The 23,429-nt window shown below is 37.7% G+C and overlaps 1 protein-coding gene across 28 annotated transcripts in view; it reads right to left on the reverse strand.

The window, feature by feature from the left end:
- Positions 1-877: 877 nt before the first annotated feature.
- The window catches only part of ESRRG (estrogen related receptor gamma), a 402,731-nt gene continuing 380,179 nt past the window's right edge, over positions 878-23,429 (reverse strand). For all 28 annotated transcript variants that reach the window (XM_062606068.1, XM_062606062.1, XM_062606077.1 and 25 more), the window contains 2 exons: positions 15,396-15,665; positions 878-4,638 (listed from right to left, as the gene is read on the reverse strand). In XM_062606068.1, coding sequence (XP_062462052.1) covers positions 4,394-4,638; positions 15,396-15,665 — 515 coding nt within the window. In that variant the 3' untranslated portion in view covers positions 878-4,393. The remainder of the gene's footprint in view (positions 4,639-15,395; positions 15,666-23,429) is intronic.

Here is a 23,429-nt window from a genome sequence, read left to right on the forward strand (position 1 = left end):
ATCGCTATTCTGTCCTGCTCAGCAGCCCTCACGCCATCAGCCAGAACCTCCAGAGAACCGCCAGCAGCAAAGGTGAGAAATATGTTGGCAAACATGACAAAGTACTATCAAGATAGGCTAAAAAGCAAGAAAAGCACACATTAGCACTTCTGTGAGGGTTCCAGAAGGGTCCACAGGAAAAGGGCTGACCCAGAGCAATGCCTGTCAGGGGGAAAAGGCTGAGAGGCCACTTTATTGCCTGTTTGCAGCCTCCCTTGCTGCTCAACCCCCTGGAGCTGATGACTTATCAGTGCTCTTCATTAACACCAATCTATATGATTTCTCCGGTGGTTACTTACTTCCATTCAGAATAGCTGGATCAAATAATACAAATTTTTAATTTCTTTTTTTTTTAAATACAGAACACATAAAAGGAGTCTCCTTCAGTAGGAAATGAATGGTAGACTCAGTTGTTGACGGAAAAGGCAAATAAGTACTTCTAGATTATATTAATGTGATCTTATGATAGTGGGAAAGTTTTCTTTTATGGCATTGACAGAGAGGCAATGATTTTAAGTAATGCAGGTTGATGTGAAGATGCTTTAAGATTAAATAAGTGCTATATAAAGGCCTGCTAGCCAGAATTCTAATGTGCTATGAGACATTCTGCATATTTAAGAGTATGCAAAATGTCTTGTACCACACTGGAATTCATTCTGACAAGGCTTTATATAGCCTTTATTTACCCTCATACTGCACTTTAAGAAAGAAGTGATAACACTGTGGCTCCTTGTTGAATGGGAGTAATGAAAGGTAATGCCAATTGCTCTGTTTCCTCCTCCAAAAAAAGAAAACAAAACCAAAAACCCCACAACACAAAAATAAAATAAAAGCAATCAAAAGTGGAAGCTTGTTTAATATTGCTCTACCATCATCCTGAAAGGCATAATAATTTGAGTTACACATCTGAACTGATTGGAGTTACAGAATCATATCTCCTTTTTGCATTTAACAATATATACAATATAAAATAAATACATTTACACAAATGGACATTGGTTGGAGCACACGGTATGATACACATCACAAAAATATACAGTTGATTGCTATACAGATGTGAAGCCCATCTACAGCTATAGACATGTTTGTTTTTATTCATTGTTCTCTTTCGGTTTTTAACTACTGGCTATTAATGCAACTCCTGGATTATTATAAGCAGTTTAATTCTTTTTGTCCTTTTGCGATCTTTGCACGATAAGACTGCCATAAAATGTTTTCCTAGGCAGGTAAACAGAGACGCTTAAATAATTAAAATACAATCACCAACACCCATTTTCTCTTCTATACGAAAAATAGCAGTTTTAATTTTTTATATCTTTTTTTTATGTTATCATTTAAATGCAAAATAGTGGAATAAATACAACAATCTGATCTGATTGAAACAAATGTGTAACTTCGCGGAGTCACACAATCATATTGCTTTAAATAAGAAAAAAATAATTAAAAAATGAAGCAAAAATAGAAATTAAATTGTTATGGCTAAAACATACACCCTTTGAAATTTTCCCAACACTTCACATTAAGTAAAAGTGGTATTGAAAGAACTCTTCTCCAGCAAGGTTTAAGATGAACAACATTATAAAGCCCATGCAGTTCTCTCAGCTATGTTTCAGGTAATGGTTTTACCCTCTTGAGATACTTGTTCTTTCGCAGCCCCAAACAAGTACGGAAAACAAAAACTAAAGTTTGCACAGTGTGCCTTTCACACATCTCCATTTTCTGTGTCTGTTTGTATACTTCTAGTCGATTGGCTTTTGACCCTGAAGCCCAAGTTCTTTAATGTGATACAGCAAAACCAATATATTATATATTTATATATATATAGTGTACTTGAACAGTAGCAACTTAAACCCTGCACAAACTTTCTGGAAAATAAACTTTTTTTTTTTTGCACTCTTACATATATAAATAATCTTATAGAATCAGCACCTTTTTCCCAGGAGTTGTATTATTTTTTCTTTTTTTTTGACATTTTTCAAAAGGGATGTGCCAATTTCTGAACTCCTATCACAGCTATAAATTTCAAGTTATTGACCATCTGCATGAATAGCTAATGATGATTTACCTAGAATCACACTACAGTCACTTCTCTACTGAGAAAACACAATCTACAATATAGTCCCATATAGCTAATGATAGATAACACAGGTTGTTTTTCTTTCCTAGCACGAGGCCGATGGAGCATCAGCCCACTGTTATTTTGTTTAAAGCACACAACGTAGCAATAGTTTTGGAAACCTGTCCGCACCAAAAAAGTTTTTGCAACAACACAGAGCGAGTTAATAACAACATCTGAGAGATGATTGAATCAAAGCTATATTTACAGCATTTAAAAATTAGACTTATCTATAATCTTGAAATATTCAAAGTTTTATTTCTAAGCTATACATTGGTATTCTATAATAAACTGTTACAGAAATTATCCCTTGTTTTGAAAATATTATGATTTCAGTGTGTATCTGTTCATAATGAGTATTTGTTTGGAGTTTCGACCTCTTAATTATTACTAGGAAGAACCTTATTACCGGTAAGGAATAGAATATACTACTGTAATCTCCTGAGGAATTGTACATCCAATATTGTCTCTAATTCTACCCTGTGTCTATAAGCACACACCACAAGAATCCAAACACCACAAGAAGAACAAGACAACAGTCTTTGAATGCAACATAAAAATTCAGAAAAGCACAGCAAACATGAAACATTGAAAAGCTGAACTACATTTCTTTTGTTTGTTAGGATTACAATTTTAATTACATCTGTGTACATAGAATAAGGATGTTCACATAGTACAGGGAGCAGCTACTAACACTGGTACATTGGTATAGCATTTGATGGAGGTTACTGTTTATTGGTTATTTAGCGACTGTAGATTTCTGGGGGCATCTAATTGGTTTATACATTAGATTACACCTCGTAACAGTCTTGAAACTGACTGACTTTCATGCTGTGACAATACTGGTTGAAAAGCACGTATACTGGTTTAGCTACTTGTTAAAGATTGCCATTTACAAAGTAAAATCTAAATCAATAAGTAAGGTATAGAAGTGTTAAATTCTTCAATTTGGTCAGAAGTCTACTACTCTGATTTCTTAATTTTGCAAATGTCACCATTTGCCTCATTGCCTCTAAGCTACTATTGGTTCATAGGGGTTTTTTCTGCATGTAAGGTTATAATTTTGCAAACAGGCGGTATCTCGTTCATTTGCAACTGAAGCAGTTAGAAATCACGTAGCAACTATACCTCTGTACAGTCGCTGTCTCCTAACACCGTTACAGATTGGTATTTGACACGGAGTATTTCTATGTTAGACTACTCGGATATACTGTAGGTGTAATCTAATCCTTTGAGAGTCAGTGAACATTTAGTTATAAACTGGAGCTCATGTTAAGAAACTGGATGTTTTGGACCAGACTGGCACACAACATAAATTGCATCCGTGATAATATGCACCTTCCCTTCGACTATTGCTTTAGTAAGATAAATTCCCACATTAATAAATGGCTGAAAACTGGTAAAGCTGGTACAAAAAAATCTCCGTTAGTAAGAAGAAACAAAACATTTAAAAAAATTCTTCCTTCAGGATTCATTTGTCCTTCATTATTGTTCATCATTGTTCAAGCCAGCACAAAAATGCAGTATTTCTTTCTCTTTAGTATTGCATGAATGAATAAAGCTTAAACTATTCCCTGAAAAAGTTACATTGTAGCTAACCTAAGAAATATCTGGAAGACTTGAAAAAACAATTAAGGAATCAAATGGCTGTAACTGATCTAGATGGAAAATGCAATGATTAAGAAGCAGCCGATGCATCGTCGCTTAGTCGTCTAATTAAGAGACTGCTCCTATGAAATCTAATACTGCATTCAGTCAGTTCAACGTGTTGTACTGTACTGCTAGGTACGATGGTTCTCTCTTTGATTCCTTTGTCATTGGGGACATTATGGTTCATAATAAGTTCACTGGCATCCATATTATGGATTTCCATCCTTTGGCAGGCCTGGCTTCCATCTCTCTTCAATTAGAGACCTCTTTTAGAAAGTTCAGCAGCAAAGAAAAAAAGAGAAAAAGGGAAAAGGAAAGGAAAAAAGAGAAAGGAAAAAAGAGAGAAAAGGGAAAGAAAAAAACTGCATCAGAAAGACACAGAAGAAAAAGTTGAAAGCTGCTTCACAGTCTTGCTGCTAAATATCAGTGCAGTCATTTTTTTCCTTAATTAAACACTAAGTTTCTTTGCCATTATTATCTTGTTTATTTTCCCTTTTTTCTTTTTTTTTTCCTTTTTTTTTTTTTTTTTAATTTTTTTGTTGTTTTTTTTTTAAAACGTGCATGATGGGGAAGCCCATGATGCTTTAGTCAGACCTTGGCCTCCAGCATTTCCAAAAAAAGTTTGTGCATCGGGACTTTGCCTTCCAGTTTGATGTTGTAGAAATGCTGAACAGCCTTGGTGGAGGTTTGCCTCAGAAGTGGGAGGGTCATCAACATCTTGCCTGCACGGCGCGGGTCTTCCATGTGCTGCCCGGCCTCATAATCCTGCAGAGCCTCATGTAAGACGTCCTGAAGTTTCTGCACTGCCTCAACATCCTCTATGTGCATCGAGTCTGCAAAACAAAGGAGTGACAGGAGGTTTCAGTTTGGTGTGCCAAAACTCTGTTAATGCTACGGCTGCACAATGCTTTCACTGGTTCTGGCCATCCTCTTTCACAAAGAAGGAAGATAATTACCCACTAACCTATATATTGACCTTCAGGAACATATCTGGAACCACTGTGGAACTACAAATGTATAATTTACTCTGGTGTAGGTAATCCTTTTCCTCATCCTCCTCAAACAAGTACAATGGTCACACTTGCTACTCCATAAACCACTGAATGGCAGGGTGTTAGAACTAGATGATCTTAAGGTCCTTTCCAACCCAAACCATTCCATGATTCTTACAGTTATTGTTTTGAAGAAATGAGATTGCCAAAGGGCTGTATGAACTGAGCTCTAAAGTTTATCAGGGAAGCAAGAATGACTGCCCTACTACAGAAAAACTCAGTAAAGTTCTGTGCCACATTCCAAGGTGGTGAAGCTGGAAGCCTTGGTCAGTACCCACCGCTCAGAGATGCTAATCGTGGGATTATGACCACTGCACTGACACAAGGGAAACAAAGTTTCCCAATAGGTTTAGTAAATTTCTTCTGCCCCAGACACATTCACAGAGATGGGGCAACACTTAGTATGCTCCTGAACAGCTTTTGTTCTGTGAAGCTAACATCTCCTACAAGGTGTAATCCTGCTCTCCCACCCACTTAGAAGGTGATTTATCTTCTTCTTGTTGGGGTTTTGCATTTTTCATAAATCACTCAAAGCAAACAACTCACCCTGTACCTTCCCAGTATAGGTTAGATGTTTTGGTGGTCTAAGTATTGAGCGACAAGCCCAGGCACAACACACAATAAGAACTAAACTAAACTGCTACATGACCCAGAAAGATTAAAGCAAGGAAGTGTGAAATAAAAGGAAAAGATCTAACTGAAATAGCTGTAAAACCCTCAATGGCATAGATACAGAACGGGAAGATGTCCCTATGAACACGAAGTTACTGGACCATGCTGAGATGACTTTGGATGAGCAGCCCTAATTCTCTGATTTTTATGTAGCTATAAATGCCAAAAAAAAAAAACCCGGATGTGGTCCAAAGTGAGGTGAATGTGAGTAAGGAAGCACAGTCAGAGGTGAATGAGGCCACTAACAGCCCCTATTGGCTACCAAAACTTGAATGGTCGACAGACTTACAGAGCCAATAAAACACCATCTGAAAATACAAACACTGCGAGGATGTACAAGTCCTAGGGACAGGCTACATTATGCAAGCCCCACTCAGGGTGAAACTGGGACACGGTGTTATCCTTGAAAACTCTAGTTAGTACAACTCTGCCTTGCACATTAATTTTTGCTTTTGGAATAAAGCTCCTGTTTCCAGAATAATGACTACAGAGTTGGATGGTGATGAACCCACTTCCATCATCATTTCCAAGCCCTGTATTAAGCAGTCTGATGCTCTGGATCATTATTTTGACAGAGCCTCATGTTTTAACCTGTTAATGATAACATTAAATTTTGCACGTGTTGCAAATACCTGAATTGCATAAAGAGAATTAAATTGTACCTAAGATTCATTCCCTAGAAGCCAACGTGCAACTATTTCCTCAGATAATTAGGCAAGATAATAAATAACTCTCTCTTTTCAAACACAAGCATGTAAACTAAACTGCGAACCAGTAAATAACAGGTTAACAAAAATATCCCAGCTTCTATTGTCAAAACAAATGTGCAAATTTAAAAGAAAAAAAAAAGTTACAGCTCCTGCTCTAAAACAGACAATTATATACAAGTTCGGATCATTTAGCACGTTTTATTGATTCTGATGACAGTTTATCTGTTAATTACACATAATGGAGTCCTATGAGGATTTTACATGTTTAATAATTCTGAGTCTTAGCGAATACATGCTCTTAGAAACATGTAGCTCAGATGTTCACTGCAGGGATGTGATACTACACATAAAAGCGCACTGTGCTGAAAGCAGAAGAATTCTGTATCCTACAAACATGTAATCGATACAAACGTGCTAACACACACATACAAACGTGACTGATGCCTTAAGCATAGTGTCCAGCCACTGGGCTTAATTTGGAATGCAAACCCCAAGCAAACTGTCGTCTTCACTCCCTGACTCTTTACCTAGTCCTTGGATATTCACTGCTGTGCTTTGGAATACACCATGTGCTATTCCACTTAATGCTTCCATAAACCACACGCAACCTGTGCAGAAATTACATGTATTTTCCTCCTGTCCCCTGTTCCAGGGCCACATCTGCTGGGGAACCAAGCATTAAGTTGGTATTGCATTGTATCAGCTTAGCAAGTCAAAGACTGACTCTTCTGTGATTGTTTGTTTGTTTTACACCATACTGCATAAAGAAACAGATCTTTCTGGAGAACCTGACTATAAATGTTTAGTTTTTATCCCAGTCTGATTCTTCCCAGAATCAGTATTTGTAACTGTGACTATGTCTGCATTTGAAAACAGATGGATGGAGTCCACACTAATACAGTTTCTGCACAGAGATGAAACTTCCCCGAGATCTTTAGCTCTGCAGTTTGGATAGCAATTTGGCCTACAGCATTAGCAGTAACTATGCTCTATATAATTCTTACACAGAGACTGAGTGAGGAGGGGACAAGAGGAAGGGAAAACCCCCATTAAATGCAAGAATAGAAGGTGAATCAAAACCTGCCCTCGGATATAGCTATTACACTCCATGCTCTCAAACTCTTCCACCGTGTGGAGAACATCTCGCAACAAGGGATTTTATCCTCTCCTTGCAAGGGTGACTGCATACCATCCCTCATGTAAATAGCACAATTGCTTACATGCAAAAATAACAGTAGTAAAGCATTTAATGTATTTGTTGCTGTCTTTGAAATCAATTTAGCACTGGGGAAGAACGTGACCAGCCAGCTCTCCACTGGCCTAATGCAAGCACTCTGCTGCCAAATAGTGGTTCATGGAGCAGTTTAGGAAGCTGTGCCTTAGGAAACAGATTCTGTCACAGGAAATGGGGTAAGAAAAAAACAGCAGAGAGGGGGGCACTTCCAAACAGTGATTAAGACTTCAAACTGTTCTTTTAAAATGGTGATTTATTCAAAAGATTTAAAAATTATTTAATCAAATTACTATGATAATTTAAATTCTCATTTACAGAAAAGATTCAAACTCATTTCAGCTTTACCAATTCTAGGATCTGCTACTGTTTAAATGCAAACTCACTCAATCTGTGCAATTTAATTAGACCTTCATTCAGCTTGCAGATTGTCCAGGAAAATACTAATCTCTACAAAGATCCTTCTTCAAGTTTTAGCCTTGCAATCTGGAACTTCCACTTTATTCCCGATATTAAATGAATGTACACCTTAATCCCTCAGGCTTTAAGCCTTTGAAAATAAGGAAAATGGTTGAAAATGCTGAACTAGCTAAGGGGGAAAGAAGAGGAAAAATAAAAGAAAAGAGAAGTCTCCAGTAACTACAGACTGGCAGATGTAGACTTGAATTCAGAGCAGGTTAACTTGCTGCTGATAAACCCAATGCTCATTAGCAAGAGAGGGCGATGTCAACAAGAACCACTATAATTTTAGGATATGCAATGGGTTGTCTCTGTGACAACCCAGAGATAAAGAAATAATTCCACAAACAATATGAAATGGAATTATAAGTTAGGTACAAAGATTTAGAATGTTCTTCCTCTGCCAAGAAAACCCCTTTGCTTTGGTTGGTTGTTTTGTTTTGTTTTAAACTAGCTTTGTAGACAGTCTGGATAATTTACAATTACATAAGTAATATCCAGAGGATAGCTATAGCCAGGTGTAATACACTTAAAAATCAGTGCCTATATAAACAATGAAATTAAACAGGGTAATTTGAAAAGGTTGCCATTTGAAAGCAAGCAGGATTTGATCATACATGCCCTGCAACAACAAAAATACCCTATGCTAGTGAAACTGCAGAGCTCAAGAAACATAAGACTTGTTGACACAATGCACTGCTGAGAACATGGGATTTCAGTCTAGCAGGGCAGAAGTTGTTACTGATCAGCGCTGCAATGGGAGATAGTGAGATCCACAAATGAGGACATCAACTCATTGAGCTATGCTTGGAGAATATCCTTGCAAATGCTTTCTTTCACCATCACAGGATGGGAAAATAGAATTGTACCTCTTCTGATCAGCTGACTATATCACTGTGAAGAAATGGGAGAAAACTCGAGTTCTCATCCAAGAAAAAACACAAGGTGCAGACAAAAATTCAGTCTACCTCATTTAAAATTCAAGCTTCATCTCAAATGCAGCAAACAAACATCCAGCCAACCAGGAATCATTTAGAACACACCACAGAGGGCGACAACTAGCTAAAGGTTGGAAAACACCTGAACTGAGGGTGAGGAGACCTCTCAAATTACTGCTTTGAGGAAAGTTTAAGCCTTGTATGTGTGTATTTTGTATATAACACTACTAAGAAGTAGTAAAAACCTAGGGGTCTCAAATGAAGCATTTCTTCATGTCAGAAAATTCAGGCAGCATAAAGGAAGAAATTATTATAGTGAATTAAGCAGCAGGGAGTATGCAGCAGCGAACATACACATTAAGATGCTGATAAAGCACATCAGAGAGGCAAATACCAACAAGTACTTGAAAGACTGCAATTGCTGTGATGTGACTCTTTGTAGCTGAGCAGCTCACAAACCCAAACCAGATAAATCAGTTTAGGAAGCTGTAGGATCCTGGAAGAACTGGATAGGATGAAGAATGAGAACAGCAGGCAAAATGCTTTTTGCTTTACATAAGGACAACAAAATCTAAATCTGGATTATGTCCCAGACAAGAGGAATGTAGTATCTAGATTGTGTTGCCAATCCAAAAATCCCATAAAAAACACTGCAGTGTTTACTGATGGGTGAACTGTTCCCAGAATTACAGAACCTCTTCCTCTACTGCCCAAAATGTAAGCCATATTTACACAGGGAAACTTGCACTTTTCAAAGTGCTTGCCCACATTTGTTTCTGTATCACTTTTATGGGAAACAGAACATTTTAAGCATATTGCTTAAGATAGAATCAACCCATGGAAATTGTTGCTAGTAAATCAAACACGGCTTTTGGTTCCCTCACCCAGCAAGAATTCCCAGCCTTTTCCAATTTACAATTCAAATTGCCCCAGATACTTACTTTGGTCTACCCTGTGTAGGGTCAGCAAATATACTTAACTCTGACCATCCTTTTACCTGTCTTTCCTGCACAGAACTGTTTGCTAGGGTGTGCATGGTTAGGCTAAGAGACAAGCACATAGATAAACAGAGTATTTTGCCTTGCAGAAGAGTATGGCAAAATGGTCTGACATCTGGATTATTCTATTAAAAACTTCAATAGGGATATATATTGGAAATTAAAGAGGAATAAATCAAGAATTCCTTGTCCATAGGAATTATAGGCAGTGGAAACAAAAAAAAGTAAAGCAGACTTCTAGGATTTTAGTGAAGAAGGTTTTAGTCTGGATTGCACTCATTTGGTCTACTTTTAGGAAGACACATGAGAACTGAAGCCTCAAAACAGTTTTTAAAACACAGCAGGAAATGAAGCTGTAGTAAGACAAGAAATTACTTCACAGAACACACCTATTTATTGCAGAGGTGAACTGAATTAGCAGTGATCTAAAATCACAGGCATAAGGTAAGTTAAAATGTAGTAAACTACTTTTTTTTTTTTGTTTTGTTATCCCTTACTTTCCACTAGGACTAGGCAATGAGGTCAATAAATTAAAGACTATTTCTGCAATGCAGAACAAACTGCATATTATGAACTGGTCTGAGTACCTACTCAATAAGGCTACTATAACTCTAGAAAAGGGGAATTTGAATGACAGAGTTGGGGGTATGATACCAGCTAAAAAAGATGTATTAATGCTTCAAAATCCATTTTAGCAACTACAAGATATAAGTACTTGCCATAATCACCACCGAGAGACAGTAGTCTAGCGCTGTGAAAAGTGGGATGAGTAACAGTGAGTTAAGAGTTAATTGTGGATGCCATCTATTTGATTACTTGAAAATGGAGTATGAGGAAGAAACTGTGTTCAAGCTACACAAAATCTCTGACTACAGTAGCAACTTCCTTTTTAAAGAATTAGTTTCTATGCTGTACCACTCTACAAATTACACGAAAGAGTTAACAGATCTTGCTATTTATATTCGGCAAAATCAACACTGGTAACACACAGGTATATCTATATTTTGTATCATGATAGGTATGTTTTAATCATGAATTCTAACACTGACAAGAAGACTGAATAAAACAAAATGAAAAAAATGACATTATTAGAAATACAGTGTGTTGTGACATAAGGCACAGTCTATTCTGGGAATAAAAATGATGTCCTGTGGAGTGATTTAGAGAGTTCTACCAATTAATTTTTATTATGATAACATTGTTTAATGGTGATAGCTTAGTGCTCTGAGTATACTCTTTTGGTGGCTGGAAAGCTAAATATGTTGTCAGAAAGAACAAATACTTCTACTGTAGTTACAGGACAAGGGGTAACGGGTTCAAACTTAAACAGAGGAAGTTTAGATTGGATGTAAGGAGGAAATTCTTTCCTGTTAGGGTGGTGAGGCATTGGAATGGGTTGCCCAGGGAGGTTGTGAATGCTCCATCCCTGGTGGTGTTCAAGTCCAGGTTGGACAGAGCCTTGGGTAGCATGGTTTAGTGTGAGGTGTCCCTGACCATGGCAGGGGGGTTGGAACTGGATGATCTTAAGCTCCTTTTCAACCCTAACTATTCTGTGATTCTATTCTATGATTCTATGATTCTACCAGGATAGAAGATCTTGTAACTTTACAGGCATCACTGTTGATCTGCACTTTATTATACTGAAATGCACAAGATACTTCTTAGTTCTCACTCCTTCAGTATCGAAAGGGTGCTGGGTTAGAGATCAGAAACTGTGATGGTGAGCACAGATCCTTTTCTCCTCCTGGAGGTACAGGCGAGACGGCTAGTATTAGCGTTTCAGATCAAATTTTCAGCAGTGCACAGGGTTAGAGTTTTAAGCGCCTAGCATCCACATTTGGGTCAGATTTTGCAAGATGCCTATTAGGCAGATGCACACGGATCAGATTTTCAAATGTGCTAATGCCTTTTGGCACCTTAGTTTCTTATGTTAGGTCTTAGATGGGAACCCAGCTTCTCTTAAAAATCTGAGTTGTGACTCCTAAGCTCTTCTGCAACATTGGGCCTGAAGGCACAATTTAGTCCTTACTGATTAGGCAATTTCAAAAAACTGCTCACCTGCAACTCCCTGTTTAGTATTAACTAATCTATCTAGGAAAGCATTTTCTAATACAAAAGAGACAAGCAGGTCATCTTTTCTGAGTTGGAGCGTTCCCACGTGCGTGTGTGCACTGGTGTAAGCTTCACACCTGTTTTGTAAGTATCTCCCCTTCCCTTACACACGAGGAAGTAATTGGTACATGCATGTTAATGGAAACCATTCAAAGTTGATTTTCTGCGTGGGTAAACAAAGTGCTCATCCGTGCCAGCTTGCCTGAAGCTGCGGCTTCAAGGTGCCTACCTGCTTCTGTGTAGAGAAGGTAGAGAAAGAAGGAAAGAACTTGTAATACTGAGAGGATAAGGGCAATGCCCTACAGACAGGGACTTCTCTGGAGTAAGGCTGTACTAATTACTATCGAATCAATGCAGATGTTTAAAACTAACCTAATATTAAGCACTGCATAGTAAATGTAACTGTTGAAATCAGACCCGTATAGACTTTACCGTACACAGGACTGAAATGTCTATGCAGTTCAGTATTGTGCACGTGTATTCACACTTTTCAGGTGCTATATGCGCTCCACTCAGAATCTACAAGGTTGATGCACCTTGCGTTTCTGGACATTGATAGAAGTAGCATGGCACTGGCCAACCCTGGAAAGGGAATATTTCATAACAGCTGTCAGAGAATCACCCTAGAAAACAGCTCTTCCTCCACACCTATTAGACACCAAATGGCAGGATCAGGTCAGACTGAGTACTGCACAAGTAGATAGGCCTAAAGAAAAGTTAGCAGTTGGGGGGGTTTAATGCACACGATAGTGAGATTTGTTGACCAAAACAAAAGTTTGAGTTATTTATCCAAACAAAATATAATCAATATGAAGGCAATCTACAATTTCTTTTTTCCTGCTTCTATATGCTAGCTGGGAAAGTACTATGACACCGTATCATAAATCACTAACACAGATACAGAGCTATAAACCCATTTTTTTCTACTGTTTAGAGTAGAGTCAACCTGGGAACCTTTCTAGGCAGTGAGGATATGGCAGAAATGTCTGAAACACTGAAGATGTCTTACTATACTGCATCCATCCACTCTACAGCTATAAAAAGGTGAATATATTTTAAACTAGAAAAATAAATAGTGGAAGTTTTGAAAGAAAGCAGATGTAGCAACTGAAGATATTAAAATGTGGATTAAAATGCCATTATATAATGGCATTTTATTTTTTTATATAGCTGTATTTACATTAACCAAGTTCATAGTTATGTCAAAATAAGCTATTTCTGGTTTTTTTTCCATTAAAAAAAGACAAAAACTCTAATTTTCTTTGATCTCAATGTTACTTTCATTTTAGTGGCATTTGTAAATTAAACCACTAGGGTTCTGCTATTCATTGATGGGCTGTAATTCTGCAGGTGCTATTTTACACCTACAGGTTAGCCCAGCTACAACCTGAAGTTGAAATGTTGAATGTCAGCAGTGAAAACATTCTGCTGAAAGGAAATTCAAATGGCTGGGCTGCTTTTGAACTGCCCCTTGCAATGGTTTCACTTAAAAACAGCAATTTTCTTTATTTTAAGATGAGGGAAGGAAATGTTTTCATTTAAATGTGCCCTGAATTTTAGTGTGCTGAATTGTATTTATCTCTGACAGCATCCTGGTTGTAATTCCCAGTGAAGTTAATGAAGCTAGATGATTTTGATACACTCCGTGCACAATGTATGACTAAACTTTTCCTGGCAGCGGTATCTTTTATTGTTACTTAAACAGCGAACATCTCTTTTCCTTGTGGGGTGGATCGAGTGGTATTTAACACCATATCTCTATATTCTAGCCCGTTGTCCTTTTTATCAAGTGAACTATAGAAATATTTCTAATTCAATCTTTGAATTACACAGCCAAAATAAATAAAAACTCATAATTCCAAATAACTTTCTTTTTCTGTTCATTAAGCATGACCAGTTCTGCAAAAAAATCCTTGTGGCTGCAAAACATCCTCAAGCGTCTATTTTACAATGGCCAAAAATGATAAATAAATCTTCAATTAAGAATAATTTTGATCTTTGAGGCATTTCAGCACTTAGTTTATTCTGGAAATAAGATAATATTCTAAAACTAGGGGCAGAGTTAGTGAGGTGGAGAATATTTGACAAAGAAACTAATAAGCATTTTGGCTTTGCATGTTTCCAAATGATATTTCCAATTAAAAATGCTAAATCGCCTTACAAAGATGAATAGGAAAGTACAACTTCATTGTTGAAAACAATTTCCCTCCTATCAATCTGAGGATCCAGGCATCGATATTGTAGATGAACTGTTAATTACAAAATCAATTAAAAAATTATTTCTAAAAACAGTCACACGTCCTGGCTCTCAAGAGGGCAATTTGGGCAGAAGGTCTCATCTCACTCGGACCGCGCCAAATCACAAGTCGTCATCCACAAGTAAGCAAAAGCAATCTGGTTTTTCATTTTTCAGCGCGGCTGAGCCCAGCCTGAGATTGATCGTCACATATGGCCCCAGAAAACAAACTGTCAATACCTTGAATGCTGCAGAATTTGAACAAATAGCCATCCGCCCATTCAAGCCACTCATTGCATCCCATTTAACAGATTTTATTGACAGTTTCCTTCTTGTAATTAAAGGGAAAACTACTGGCCAGCAACCAAGATAAAGTTCAAAGATAGGGTCAAAACAAAAGCAGATGGAGGGGCACGGTGTGACTGTCAATGGAACATAGCATCAGAGCATGTTATTGACACACAGGTATCTAATGATCGGCATGTCATTAAAGAGGGATCTATCGTGAACTTTATGCAAATTCTAAAAGGGACTTAAGACCATAACAAAGCATTAAGAAGACACAAAAGGAAAAACAACAAAGCACCAACGATTTTTTTAGGTATCTGACAGTATTCCCTGCTTCAGCACTTTTAAATTCAAATGTAGGGAAAAAAAGACTTTTTCTGAAATTTTTAACCCTCACCACACAGGTAATGATTTTTTGCAGAAGCATTCTCATGAATGTGGAGGTAAGGTGTGGTCCTTGTGAGATTAAAGAATTTCCTCCCTTCTCCCATACCCTGAATTCACCCTATCAGATAGATCAGTAGCTGCCTTCAAAGAGAACGTATACAGCATATATTCATGTCTCCTTTCTGTTTGCTTTAATTGCAATGATTAGACTTGTCTGGATTATGGAGTGGATATAGGAGAACACATCTATATTAATTTGAGGGATCTTTGCCTGTAAAATACTCTCCAAATCATACAGTGCAATATTCTCCACTCCCTTAGGAACATATTTCACAATTAGAAACAGAAAGTTCTTACTTTGAAGTGCTGCATTTGTCGCCTTTTAGGCTAAGGTCTGATTAGCAATTTCTTATTCTAACCCCATGTTTAAAAAACAAGCATGTAGAAAATATTATGAAGAAAAGTGACATAATAAAATTGTAGCAACCATCATGCCACTCTGCCAACCTGAATTAGCAAGTGCTATAGCTTTGAGGGTGACAAACTCTTCTTTCTCCAGCTTCATGCTCTTGTATTTCTTCACCAGCTGCAGTATGGCATTGTTAAGGTCAAGAAGGCCTGCCAATTTGGACTGGTCTTCATCCATAATATAATCTTCAGCATATACAAGCTCATCCTCGAAAGAAAGTGACCGGTATACAACACCAAGAATCAAAATCTCCATCCAAGCACTCTGCAGAAGGCTCATCTGGTCAGCTAGAGACAAAGTGGAGAATCCTGAATAGGAAGAAAAGAAAAACAGGAAAAATATTCAGCACATTTAGATTTGTCAGAAATCTCCTCCTCTTTTTGATTTATTTTTATTTACAATGTTATAAAACATGATTTTGTACTTCTCCTCCCCATCCTACTCCAAGAATGTAAAATCAATATAAAATCAAACATTTTCTAATCAACACACAAAGTTATAAACAAGCTGGAATTTGCAGGCTCTTTCTGTAAGAATCATATTAACTTGTGGAGTCTTGCAGTGACACTGTGATTTGTATGATGTCTTCTTTGTTCTGAAATACTCATGCTTACTTCTACAACCTGAGGTTGTGCATCTGATGGCTTTTGTTCATCCTTACCATAATATGCAAGAAAGATAATTTAGGAGAGAAAAAAAAAAAACACCAAAACCAAAAAACCAACACTTTTTTAAAATGGAAGATTTGGTGTCTTAAGAGAATTAAGGTGATTATCACAAAGAGGAAAACTCTCTTTGAACTTTAGCCTCAGGGAAAAGAGAAGTAACACCCACCCTTTTCAGAAAAGATGCTAATTACTTCTGTAGTGGCTCCTGCCTCTCCTAGGCTAGTTGGAATAACAGGGTGGCATATTAAAGTGCCAACTGAACAGCAGTCACACCATCCTTTTTCTGAGGGCAACCAAAACTTGAATAAATGCCTCTTAATGAATTTAACTCCTGCTTTTTTCTCTTTTTTCTTCCCGCTGTCTCTCCTAATAGGATCACTAAGGGCAAACATCTTTACTGTCTTACCTTTTCAGACCCTTGTTTACAGAACCTGTTAATTTATTATATCAAACTGCTAATATCCCAATCACATTAGGAGCTACAAAACAGTATGGGAGAGGAAGCGATTTTCCCGGACTGCTGGTGAAATGCAGTAGTTTGCCAGTTGGCACCATCATCCACAAGTACTTAATAAAATCATCAAAGGGGATTAGTCAAGCTTTTCTTAAAGGGTCTTAAGACATGTCTGAGGCTTTCATTTAGTTGGTTATGGAGCTGCTTACATGTCCTTTGACAGGGTTCCTGCTGTAAGAACATTCTTTTTGGCGTGCAATTACACTTAAATGTATTTTTCTGTTTTGAAAGCTGAGAGTTGCAGTCAAGCAGGAATATATCATAAACCAGCAGATCTGCAAGGCATCAACTCCAAACAAGATTTTCTCTATAAGCACTAAGCAGCAAAACTAATACAATAAAAAAGAAAACCCCACATCCAAACCACCAGGCATCCATAAAAAATGAAACATAAAACTGGCTGCATGCTCTCTCATTTTTCTCTCCCCTCCTTATTTGTTTTCATTTTCTCTTACTGTCTTTTGAGTCTTGTGATAGAACTGTAGCTCTCTGCCTTAAAAAAAAACAACCAACAACCCACAAACCCTAACAAAAACTGAGCCAACAACAGGAAAGCCTTGAAGAGGTGACAATGGGAAATAACACATCTGCGATTAAAATAAATAAGAGGGAAATGGCAAAGAAATAATCATTTGAAAGGTTATAGGGAGGAATTCATGATTTCAATTAGCTTCAACATTTCTGTTGTGTCTTTCAAGAACCAGTTTTTCTGCGGTAGCAGATGGACAGGGAACGTAGCCTGCAGCACCGTCCTGTGACAGCCCCATTCTCCCTCCCAGACACTGCTGTTAGTAAATAGATTTACACATTCTCCAATCTCCACACATCTTTCTGCCGAATAATTAAAAGCAGGATGATTAGTTTATTGAGTGGAAGGAGGAACTTTTTTATTGAGGTCTATCCACGATTTTATCAGGGCCAGCACTTTTACGGTTGTCATGAGGGTGCAGGCATCCAATTTTTCTTATCTGCCTGATTAATACAAACGCTGTTTCAGGACGCATTAATTAACAGATACAAATCTACGTTCTCATGGAAGGATCAATACAGAGAAGAAAAGAGGCATCAATGTGAATTTAGTGCTGATGATGGAGAAGGCACTCTATTGACATTTACGTGCATAGAAACTTTAAAGTTGCAGTGGAGCCCTTTTGTCCCTGTGATTTACAAATTAACAATTTTTCAGGTATAACAATGTTTCACACACTTCTGAGGAGTTTAATTAAGCAAAAGGCAATAAAATCAGTTTGATTAAGAAAAAGTTTAGCCTGCAATTTCCCTCTACTCTTACTCTTTTCCCTGAAAACTCCCAACTTCTTTATCTATTTTAATACAGGTTTGTTGTTTTGCTTTTTATTTTAATAAATAATGCTGGTTTTCAATAGCACTTATTGTGAGCCACAGTCAAAGGAAATTACATATGTCCTGAGAGGGGACAAATGGGAGGTTGCCTATAATTTATGGCACTGCACTCTTGAATAATCTGCATTCTGGTGCAGTAAATATACTAATTGTTTTTATAAGACACATAAGAAAATCAGAAGGGTATTTTTTACGTTGCAGAAAAGCTTGCAAATATAAACCGCACTGTTCTGCTGTCCAATAATAAATCAAATAAACATGATTATTCTCTTCCTCATCAAAGTAACTTTCCCTTGAAAGCCTGCTCAGTGAAAGCATGTTTTAAGTTTTAAAGGTATCCCTCATGGGTATTAAAATTGCATAAAGCTGTAATTAATCTGTTTCTGTTTTGATTTTTCACAAAATGCAAAAGCATTCAGCATGTCTCTTGTATCACACCAATGCCTTTCTAATAGCTGTTCAGCAAACTACAGTTAAAAGAATAAATTACATAGGCATACGTATTTACATATAGAGATTTATTTTTAATTGTTTGGGGCAGGTTATACTTACTTCATGCCAAACTGGGCTCTGATTCTGAAAGCTTTTGTAATATGAATCCCTTAGATCAACCTTGCTCTGTGTCAAGTGCACATCTGCTATTTTAAAATGCAACTTTTTTTAAAGAAGTCTCTAAATCCGATGGAATACAGTTCCAGCTTTCTGGATGGGTGTTATCCTCCCCAGCCTCAGCTGTAAGTTCATTCCAAACTGCCTCAAGATGATGCGTGATGGTGTGGTTTTGAACTTCGTGGTGCATTGTGTGGGTCCTTAAGAGTCTTGCAGGTCATTGTTTTAAATGTAGGACTGCAAAATGGCTTTTTAAATAAATACAATGTTGTGCACCTTTTCCCCCTTTAGCATGTACCATATTGGTGACAACTTTGATGTCCTTCCATCTCCCTCCCCAAGTCAATGCCATTTAACATAGCTCAGGCATTTGCTAGCAGGATGACTGTGTACCTTGACCTGCAGTTAAATAGCATGTTTATCTGCGATGCGGCATGCTCCTAATAAACCAGATGACAGTTTGCAGTAACGTAATTTGGAAGGATTGAAAGGCTTCTCAAGAGTCAGGTACCCCTGAGGTAAGAAGCTTGAAGGAAGCATGTTTTGTGCCAACCCTCCTGCCATCTTCTACTAGATACTCGTGTGCTTGACAATGATGCCATGGGCACTTGTCAAGATTTTATTCCCTTTTTTCTTGTGCCTAGCAAACTGATGCACTTTGCAGTCAACTTACAAAAAAGGCTAAGCATTTGAAAGTGTGAAGGGCAAAAAATATCTGACGGCTAGACTTCAAAAATACACTTTCATTTCAGAAAGCATAAATGTTTATTTCCTGAGCTGAGTGTTGACAGAAATAGGCTGCAGCACAGGCATATGAATTTAACCCCTGGTAGGCATTCTTTTCAGTGCGGGTTTTATGTGGCTGAACGCAAGCGTCATAAATCTACAGGGTGTCTCGTAATATCAGTTAACAATAGCATTGATTTGCTGGTTACAGTTTTTCTTCTTTTTTTTTTTTTCTTTTCCCCCTCTTTCTCCTCCTGTCAGGGTCTGTACCATATCCTCAGCTAAAAATAGATACTTTTCTACAAACAGCGTACCACACTCAAATTGTAATTATGCCGTAATGACTCGCTGAGATCACGGTGTGTGGATTGAGAAAAGGTTGATTGAGCAACCAAACATATGCTTGATTTTTTTTTCCTTTGCATACCAGTAAACCCAAAGCTCAAAGGAAGCAGAAATAAATAGGTAAAAAGGCCTTATCATTTTTATTCTAGGCGTGGAGTTGACCGCACTCTGCAGCGCACCAAGCCAGCTCCAAACACAGTTCACAGTCTCTTAAACAGGGCTGCTTAAACCACAGATCTTTTCAAGTGTCAGCACATGCACCACTTGCTCTCTATTTCACATCGCACACAGCTCCATGCTAAGCAGGGGAAATCTTTTATATTCTTGAAGACCCTTTCCTCTACTTCATTAAGATGGACTTCATGGCCACTAACTCACTAGGGGCTACAGTGAAGCAGCTGCAGATGGTCAAGTGCCAAAGCAAGATCTGTGCCTTGCACACAGCACTCTGAGAACTATTGGACAAAATGAAACCAAATAATACAGTGGCTGGACTTACCCTACCATTATTTTCAGCCTTAAAAATCTGATGTGATGTCTAAAGCAGGCTACTCAGACTTGAATCCTGGTTTATTTCACTTTGAAGAGAAGGAACTTCCCCTCCTTTGTTATGTGTTTAGAAATCCAAATATTTAATCAAACCAGGTATGAAATTGCTGGCAAATCTGGGAGATGCTCGCTTTTTCTGACAATTCTGATAATCACCTCCCTTTTATTTTACCAGTTGTTTTTGTGATTGTTAGCTTTAGGAGTGAAATATTCCTCTCGCCTGCCCTGGCTGGCACTTCAAATATCTTCATTTACATTTTTTATAATCAAAGCTGTGCTTGAAAATGACATGTTCACCAGTGTGTTGCGGATTCAATATATTTACACAGTTGAAATATCAGAGTTGGGTTTTTAAATTATTTACACTTAATTTTGATAGATTAACTTTCTTCTAAATGTTTTATGGATACTGAAGTTTCAAGCACAGTTTCCTTATTTCAGACACAACGTATAGTCACCACTATCAAAAGAACAAACTGGTATTGGAAACACCCTTTAAAAAAATTTTCTTTCAGCCCTTTATATTTAAAGACTGCGTGGCCTCATGGTCAAATTACACTGGGCCAAAGGCTTATTTTGGCTTCACAGAAGTGAATGTAAAGAAACTTCATGTCAAGATCAGATTCGGTCCAGTGCCCTCTCAGATGTAAACCTGTCACTTTGCCCTCCTCTCCCTTCCTGGCACACACTCAGTGCTTCCTGGATGCACTGTACAACTTTGTCTGGCTTTCAGGGATGTCAACAGAGGCCAGTTAAATTCCTGCTAAGGCTATGTAGCATTTTCTAGACATGATCATGGTATTTGCTGAAGGAAAGCCTGTCCGCCCCTTACTATTATTCTCAGGTATCCAAGGAAGAGGATGTCATGATTCCTTTTTTTTTAGCCTACATTTAGAGCTGAGTCTCCCACATAGATCTAACAGATCCTTTTCATGATCTTAATGCAAGAAAAAAACCTGATTTAATTGCATTTCAAAATACTCAATAGTCTAAACCAACTATCAAGATCCACAGACATTTCACTGGTTATGAAAACCATTAAACAAGGAGAGTGCTCTCACTAATCACCAAACATATTTCAGAGATCATGGATGAAATTTGGTGAAAGCTGGAACAGAAACAGGTGCAACTTATTATGCCAGGGTGAATCCATTATTTCAATCTTTTCTTTTCCTTCTCCTTTTTCCCTGTTTTTTTTTTAATACCCATTTGCTCATGGAGCCTCTGGTCAAAGGGCTAATAACTGCGCAAGCTGAAATTTAAGTATAATTAAGAATTTTCAATTGAAAGGTCAGGTCACAAAACAAAAAAGCACAGGTATTTGCCCCAACTTGAAAACCACAAATCAAGTTCTAAAAGCATAAACTACAACTGACGAGAAACACAGCCAAAGGCTCAACTGATGCCATTTGTTGGACTCAGCTTCCAAGCTATTTAGAACTGATGCGCTACAATTAAAGTTCTGTTTAGAAATCAGTTTCATCCAACAACTTCTGCAAGGTAAAACTGCTGCCTTTCCTGAGCAATGCTTTGCTACACAGCATCTCCTTCTGCCCCTACAGCAGAGCTCTGTCGTGAGCAGCGCTCTCTGTGCTACGAGTTGTGACTGCCATCTGTTAGCTGTGTGGCTGGGGGAGATGTACGATCTGACTTGCATACACAGAGGTGCCCAAGAATTGCTCTGACTCAAATATAAAAAGCAAAATGCTTTTGGAGAGCACTGGGATGTCTTCAGCCAAGCCTGTGCACTTCCTTGGGTTTTATTTAAGTGTGTTTGTATTTCTAATTCTTGCTTGTCCAGGTCCTTATAAAATATACATATTTTCCCCCATATTTTATACCATGAAAAAATGTCTATGATAAGCACTTTTTCAGTAACACCTACCAGTAAGATGGGAAATGCCACACTGAGCACTAAGAAACCCAGGGCTTTTATCACAATGCTACTTTCATCTCACTGAAACAACAGCAGAGAGATGGCACGGCAATAAAAATGCATTCACACTGCACGTCTCTCTCAATCCATTATGAACAATGGATTCTCACTAAGCAAATATTCCCTTGTCAGAAATATTTGCAACACTGGATTCATTCAGCAGGGCTAAGTAAGTGAAGTTCACAGCAATTTAAAAGCAGCAAATTAGACATTTACAAACAGTGAAGATGCTGCTTGTCTAGCATGACCTTTCACTCAAGCTATACAAAAAGGTGTTAATGTAATTTAAATACTACTTGGAAATATTTCTGGTTTGTCTTTTACCCTGTGAAACCTTACATGGTAACACTAAACAGGAGCAATTTAAGTTTGTCATTTCTTTCCAGGGCATATAGTGAGATGTAATTCTCTATAGTTCAAATTGATTTCAGGACTTAAATCAGAGACACCCCTCTCTAACCACGCAAATGTTTCTAAGCAGCTGCTTTTACATTTCTTATTTCTAGCCACAGTACAAGTTCTTGTGAGCTGCTCCTTCAGCAACAGTAATGGAAAGGAGCTGGACAATGTGACTGATTAAGAATGTCTGCCTGACTTCACATAACCACCTTCAGTTGCTAATACTCTGCAGTAAAATATTAAAGTTATAAAACCTGGTAAGTCACCTTTGCTTCACAACAGATTTGATTAGACCTCTGTGAATGGAGTACTTTATCATGGCATTTCTGGAAACATAAGGCTTGAGGCACTGTACTCTTTAACTCCATTAATTTTCACTTACTATTCCAGAATCCACAGAGAAAAAGGAAAATATAAGACAATAGATAACAGATTAATACTTGATTTTCCCTTTGGTCTGCTTTTACCACTGGAACTTCCACAACTTTAAATAGCTTTACCACAAACTCATAGCAACCATCTATTAAAAAAAAAGCCAGGCCAAGCACCTACATTTTGATTTATCACTAGATGTTCTGAGAACAGAGGAATACCTGGTAAGTAGTAAACTGCTTTCGTTTTTTCTCCTGTATGTTAGACAATTGGCACTCCTTGTGCACTGCCTTCTCTGCAGTGAGATTTAGAATTCTTAGATATGGACAATGACAAGGTTATATAATTCACGCTAGCAGCCCAATATGGCCCAATGTAGCTGTAGTTTTCCTTAAGGTCAGCAATATGAACTTGCAGATTCCTGAAGGGTTGTCTTTCCAATGAAATATATATGTGACCTGATTTATCTACTTAAAGTTAACTCTTGCAGTTGTTTAAATTGTAACCTTTGAACAAGGTTTGGTTAAGACTATAGGGATCTTTTTGTCCTTTTCTTGAAGATAGCAGAGGCAAATGACATGACATTGTGGGC

The sequence above is a fragment of the Pezoporus occidentalis genome, unplaced genomic scaffold (assembly GCF_034315485.1).
Source record: "Pezoporus occidentalis ecotype Australia unplaced genomic scaffold, CSIRO_AGI_Poc_V1 ctg93, whole genome shotgun sequence".
Taxonomy (NCBI): Eukaryota; Metazoa; Chordata; class Aves; order Psittaciformes; family Psittacidae; genus Pezoporus; species Pezoporus occidentalis.